The sequence below is a fragment of the Glandiceps talaboti genome, chromosome 22, assembly GCF_964340395.1.
Source record: "Glandiceps talaboti chromosome 22, keGlaTala1.1, whole genome shotgun sequence".
In the NCBI taxonomy this organism is placed as follows: Eukaryota; Metazoa; Hemichordata; class Enteropneusta; family Spengelidae; genus Glandiceps; species Glandiceps talaboti.
In genome coordinates, this window is record NC_135570.1 from 724,899 (window position 1) to 731,811 (window position 6,913).

At 37.9% G+C, this 6,913-nt stretch overlaps 1 protein-coding gene across 1 annotated transcript; it reads left to right on the plus strand.

Annotated features, from left to right (window-relative positions):
* Positions 1-3,453: 3,453 nt before the first annotated feature.
* On the plus strand, positions 3,454-4,823 carry LOC144452376 (uncharacterized). Its single transcript, XM_078143469.1, has 2 exons — positions 3,454-3,559; positions 4,120-4,823. The coding sequence occupies exons 1-2, from the start codon at positions 3,454-3,456 to the stop codon at positions 4,821-4,823; spliced, it is 810 nt and encodes a 269-aa protein (XP_077999595.1).
* Positions 4,824-6,913: the final 2,090 nt, after the last annotated feature.

The following is a 6,913-nucleotide window of genomic DNA, read 5'->3' on the forward strand; positions in this document are numbered from 1 at the left end:
TAATAATAATAGTAACTGTTAACGCAATATGTAACTAATAGCACTTAACCCAATATGTAATAACACTTAACCAAATATGTGGTAACTGTTAAGATGTTATTACATATTGGGTTAGTATTACATATTGGGTTAGTGTTACACATTGGGTTAAAAGTTATTACATATTGGGGTTTTATTACATATAATAGATACCGTCAGCAGACACATATTGGCTGAGCGGTAGGGAGGACACAATGCCATTATTTAGAAGAGACGATTTACATAAAAAGCTATGCGTGATTGATCATGGACGAGTCCAGTCCTGCTTGCATACGGAGTCATACGGGACTCGATTCTGACAATGGTGTTGAGGGTCGTGGTCTAAGGTAATATAGACCTGTGCACCTCTACGTCTACAAGCAGGACTAACCATGGACAAGTCCGTGCCCATTACAATTTCAGAACCACATCCCTTTATCCCATAAATAACAACTATTATAGTTTTCTGAACAGCATTCTACTTCCATATAGTGTAGCCTATCTGGGCCTGTAGCTGTGTCAGTCCTGCTTGCATACGGAGTAAGTGGGAGCGTAACGCGTGCACCGTCTGCAAGCAGGACTATGATTAGTCCTGCTTGCAGACGGAGTACTCCGGGACTCGATTCTGACAAATTGTCCCTCCATTCTGAGTTGTGTCAGTAATATAGACCCGTACACCGTCTGTTAGCAGGATTATACGATGATAAAACATATGTTTACTAACCGCTGAATTCTCAGTGTTCTACACATGACGACCTACACAACCCCTCACCCCGTTGCCGGTCCTCCGATAAGTTCTTCCTTGTCTGTCTGTGTCCGATCGATCCTACCAACGACACAATGATAGTCCGCGGGTGAAATCACACTGGGTTGACGCTGATAAGTGACCCGATCCCATGAGGCAACGAGTAACCTAACTTATGAAGTTTTTCAAGGTCAAAGCAAATAAAGTTTAAAGCAGGTTGCGTTTCCGAATATATGAGTAAAGTACACTCGGACGACTACCTCTGAGCTATGAATAGTAAAACTTACCATAATAGTGGTGGTGGTACTGTGAATCGCCGTTCCAATGGTTCGTTCTAGTATGGCCTTGAAATCTCGATGGCAGCTCAACGTAGATCAAATTGTTGACGCCAACAACTCTACAGTACGGTACGTCATGCGACCCAGATATTTTTGCAAACGAGAAAAGGAAGCTATATTACTTCCGGTTGGTAATTTACATATAAATGTCATCATTTTGGTGACAAATACAAATATTTTCCAGTGATTTCTTGCGTTATTGATGAGCAGGTGTGACTGGTTTCGTAGCCAATGAGGTGTACGTGTAGGAAGACCAAGTGTGACTGGTTTCGTAGCCAATGAGGTGTACGTGTAGGAAGGCCAGGTGTGACTGGTTTCGTAGCCAATGAGGTGTACGTGTAGGAAGGCCAGGTGTGACTGGTTTCGTAGCCAATGAGGTGTACGTGTAGGAAGGCCAGGTGTGACTGGTTTCGTAGCAAATGAGGTGTACGTATAGGAAGGCCAGGTGTGACTGGTTTCGTAGCAAATGAGGTGTAGGAAGGCCAGCTGTACAGGTGTTGGGCTGTAGTTTGATCTGTAGGATGTTATGCCTGTTACCTTTGTTAGCAGAGTACTCAGGCACAGTTTTCCAGAGTATTTTTCCTGTCTGTTTATTTTTTCCCTGAAAAGTTCTTATTTCAGTCTTTTCCTGACGACCGACTACATGCTTTTCACTGTACAGTTTCGTGCATATAGTGAAGTGGATTGTATATATATTGTGTATATATTACCAATGCACATTTTAATTTTTATTTGTCAATGTATGTATGTATGTATGTATGTATGTATGTATGTATGTATGTATGTATGTATGTATGTATGTATGTATGTATGTATGTATGTATGTATGTATGTATGTATGTATGTATGTATGTATGTATGTGTGTGTGTGTGTGTGTGTGTGTGTGTGTGTGTGTGTGTGTGTGTGTGTGTGTTTGTTTGTTTGTTTGTTTTATTTGTAACACGGTTCCTGGGCTCCCTGTGATGCTGCACCAACTACGAAATTTGAATTTATCATCACTGAAGCACAATCATATATTAGATAGTTTTCCATTGATCGTTTATGGCACTAAATAGTAGGTACATCGAAAGCATCGAAAACCAACATTTTGAATAAGAATTGCAATATCCGACCGATATTTAACTAATTATGTATACTTTATTTTAATTAGAATGGAATTTTCACATCTTCATTTTTTAGTGCGTAATATGAATTTTCCGATCAAACCATCTTTCAACGACTTCAGTGTATCACAGCTTTTTCACTTTTGAACTCCTACATTAGAACTTTACATACACGTACCTTTACAGGAGTCATTAAAGTAAAATATTTTGATACATAAACTTAGTATTACATTTGGTAAAGTTACTCGTACAATTTGTGCTGGCTGACCGACCGGCTAGACACGTGGCTAGCTGACAGCTGGTGATTTAAATCTTACGCCCTCTATCGCTGACCTAATCTTCAGGTGAGTTTTAGACCAGGTCATGACAACTTCGTTGGGAAGTGAACGAAGACCGATCACCAGAGTGCAACGCAAACTTTTGTCAAAACGCCGTTACGATTTGTGTGTTTCACCAGCAGATATGCACCTGATACAATTGAATTTGCACTGCGGTTTATAACGAAACCATTGATGTAATTGTAACGTCCTCTGTGTGCAAAATCTGATCGGCGATTTAGACCCAGGTTTAGACATGTTAGAGTCACTGTACAGTAAGTGTCTACTATAGTTTTAGGTGGAGTGTGGATTATCAATATTACGTCATTGTTTTCCGGTTTTTCTCGACAACATCGACACTTTTTTTTATTGCATACCAACTAATGTAAGACTTGCTATTAACTTGATAAGATTGTGCTAAACGAATCACAGCACGGTTTGTAATGATGTACTTTGTACTTGTAATGTAGTACACTCGGATTCACAAAACTTTCAATACTCACTGCATCAACTTAATATCAAACGAGAATACAAAGGTATTATAACATTATAACAAAACATACCTTGTGATTCGGCGATCACCGAGAGTCTAGATCAAATACTCAAGATTCTGGAAATTCTTGGGATGTACACCCATCGAACTGAAACGAACACTTTCGATCGAGTACATACACGCTTGCTTCGAAGTCCGAACTGTTCCATCTGTCGATCTGTTGCCCCAGGAAGTTTAAGACGAACTATGAAGGTAATCTTGAGATAGACACCAATCATGTCCCTATCTTGTAGTCAAATTAACGTTACGGGGGCTGGGCCATCACCACGGACTAACCATGCCAGTGGTTGGCACGATAATAAATTGATTGTCTACGGTGGTAACGCAGACAGCAAATATGAATGCTTCGGAGATTTATGGGTTTTGGACACCAACGCAATGACCTGGACACAACCTTCAACAACTGGCACAGGTCCAGGCACTCGATGTCACCACACTATGACTATCTTAGCTAATAAAGCGTATATCTTTGGTGGCTGGACAGGTATGTACAGTAATAAATGAAGTCACAGATTAAAAAATATAACCAAGTAAATTTGAAATTATATTAGATTTTCTGTCACTTGAGCATGACATTTCAGGGTCAGTTAGGGAAGGTGTGTGTGTGTGTGTGTGTGTGTGTCTCTCTCTCTCTCTCCATCTGGGAATGAGGCAATGATCTTTAAAAAAGGTCATGACCTCAAGCCTAAGGTGGTGTCAAAGTTATGTATCATGTATAGAAGTGAAAATATGTATATGAAAAGATACCTTCACCATAAGTTTGTTGGGAATTCAGTCTCTTTAATAGTGTTGGAATGCATGTACATTTTTACCTCTGTTATCTTGCATAAAAGTATCACATTGGTGTTTTAATACCCAGAAAATGCTCTCTTTTTTTTAAAAAAACAATAAATTTTGGATTTTGGCAGACAACATTCACCACAGGCCTGTCAGTTGGTACTCCATTTGTATATCAGTGTGTGTGTGTGTGTGTGTGTGTGTGTGTGTGTGCAACTCAACAGAGAGAGATTATGAACCAAATACTTGTTTCTGCCATTCACACAGGAAAGAGACGCTGTAACTTTCTCCATTGCTTGGATATGGAGACTTGGAAATGGGAAGATTTGACACTAAAAATGTCTCACATAGACCCCCACTCTAGTCATGCAGCGACAGCAACAGATGCCAACGTTATCTTAGTACTTGGCAGAGGTGAAACAGGTACACATGCCAAGTATGGCTGTAATATAGACTTCTTAGATGTGAAAAAACTTCAGTGGACAACCTTCCCTGGAAGCTCCATTTCACGTGCTGGACACTCACTCACTTTTCAACCAGACGTCTCTTCTAGATATGCTGTAGCCTTTGGAGGAAGACAGAGGCATATGATAGAACACATTGTGTGCAAAGCAAAGGGAACAGCACCTAAACTGTTTCATTCAAAGATCCCAGAACAGATAGTTAAAAGTAGTAAAAAGGTTGAGATACCCCCTGGGAGGAGTTATCACTCTGCAACAGATATCAGTGGTCTTCTGATGATCTATGGTGGTTTCATTGAAGGAAAAAGTGTGAGAGGTCTTGTGGATGGAGTTGATGAACTCTTTCTCTTTGACGTAAAAAACAATCGATGGTTAGTACCTGAGAAGAAAGGTGAGTGGCCTAAGAGAGCAGGACATACTGCTGCAAGAATTGATGAAAACAAAGTACTGTTGTTTGGAGGTGAACATGCAAAGAAGTTCTTCAATGACGTACATATGATTTCCTGGTGACTGTAAATATTTCAGGGCAAACTGATTAATATTCTTGGAAAGCCAACTTGTAGTGTCGAAGGGCTAACGCTACTACACTATTTCAGCTATTGCCATTTTGAATTTTTGAACTTTTGGTCGCGGATGAACCAAAAAATCAAAATTTCAGTTGGGATAGCTAAAATAATGTAGCAGCATTAGTCCTTCAAGACTACAGCTTGGCTAGGACAATGTGATTTAGCCTAGTATATTATATATTGTTCTATAAATGACTCATAAACATCATTTCAGATATTTTGTTGGATGCAAACTGTATATATTTCTGATACATTTCATATTATGTACTTGACCTGACCTGACCAGACCAGGGTGAAAGCTAGTCAAAACTTTTGGAAACCCTTTGAGTTGACTTTTGTTGAGACCATCTGGTTTTCATTTTTTTGTTTATTTCTGATATATTAATATGTGTTATTCTATGTATATGGTCTTGTGACTTTCACATTTGAATAGACCATTTGAAATGTTTAAGGTTAACTTTGGAGGTTGATAGAATTCAGTTGTAAGGTATCACTGATGTGAAAACCAAGGATTGAATTATTGGCCTTTATAAAACACTGCAGTTATAAGCTACAGCCTATATTTAGAAATTGTACTCAGAATAAGTATACAGTATAACAAACAGTGTACATTATTTGATGAAACAAAACAATGTATGATGACCCTGCAACAAGTTTTTTTTTTTAAATTCTCATGGATTACTTTTTTAGTGGATAATCCATTGTTAATTGAAATGATAATGAAAGTGTGAGTATCTATTAACCATGTCTAAAGTGTATCTTATATCACTTTCACAAATGGAATAAAATAGTGATATTTAATTCACAGATTTATTTGTTAATGGTTGTCTGGCTTTTTGGCCTAATGAAAAAAAAAATGTGTGGTTCGGATTACGCTCAATTTTAGAATAGGTGGAGTAGGTAGATTTTTTATTTTATTTTATTATATATTTTTTCCTGGGTGAGTGTCTAGTTCAAGTTTTCCATTATTTTCCAAATGGTCTCTGTGTTATTTATTTCTTCCTATCAGATGTACAGCCATTACAGATTGGAAGAATTTTATTTTGTCTTTTTTTAAGTTTCAACATCCACTATTTCTCGTGAGACTTCACAATTTGTGCAATTTTCATTATTTTTTTGCTCGAATACATAAACAAAGTTTAGGGTCGGCAGTAAAAAGCTAGATAGGGTTGGGTAAGGGGAACCTTAATATTAATGTTAGTCTCGTTCCAACCACTCTAAATGATTTACAACGGTTATAACACACAAGTAGTTCAAAGTTTTTCATCATTGAAATTTAAATCTTTGAATAAATAACTCTGAACTGTTTGTGAACTATAACCTTTGTAAATCATTTGATCTACCAAGCTGATGAACACTTTTGGTCAATCTAAAGGAATTCTTTTCTGAATATTGAAACAACTGTACATGATTAAAATACAGAGCTCTCTCCCTCCCCTCCCTCTCTCTTTCTCTTTCCACTCCCTTGTTTCTCTCTCCATATACTCTCAAACTCTCCAAACCTCCACCCCACTCCCCGCCCCCACCTGACCCATACTGACCTGCCACTCATCCTATTGTAAACTACAGGTCTACAAAATCCAATGTCAGTAAACTTTGAAGTGACCTAGTTTTAGTAACTGAGGATAGAATCACCTGATCTCAATCCAGGGCATTAAATGTGTGTGGGTGGATGTTTGTTAGCATAACATGACCAGTGTATTAACATATGGCAGTACATCATTACATAGTAACTAGATACTACTATAATACCAGAGAGACAGTTGAGAAATTAGGACAATCATATATTTCAAGTTAGTGTTAAACTGTCAGGTAGTGTGAATAAACCCTTAGCATGTCTCTTATGCATGAAGAACAACATAGGGGAATCAGACCTTAAGTTGCAAACATCATTTATGAAATATTAAGGAGGGAAATTTTACCTCTGTTATTTTGTCTCATATTTTGAGTACAGCAGAAGGATCAAATGATGTGTTTCATGAATAACTATTTTATTACAGATCTCAAAGATACATATATAATTAAAAAGCATTA

Coding starts and splice junctions, on each gene's coding strand:
- LOC144452376 (XM_078143469.1), top strand. CDS start 3,454: ATGACCTGGACACAACCTTCAACAACTGGCACAGGTCCAGGCACTCGA. Junction 3,560..4,119: donor TATCTTTGGTGGCTGGACAG/GTATGTACAGTA, acceptor CCATTCACACAG/GAAAGAGACGCTGTAACTTT.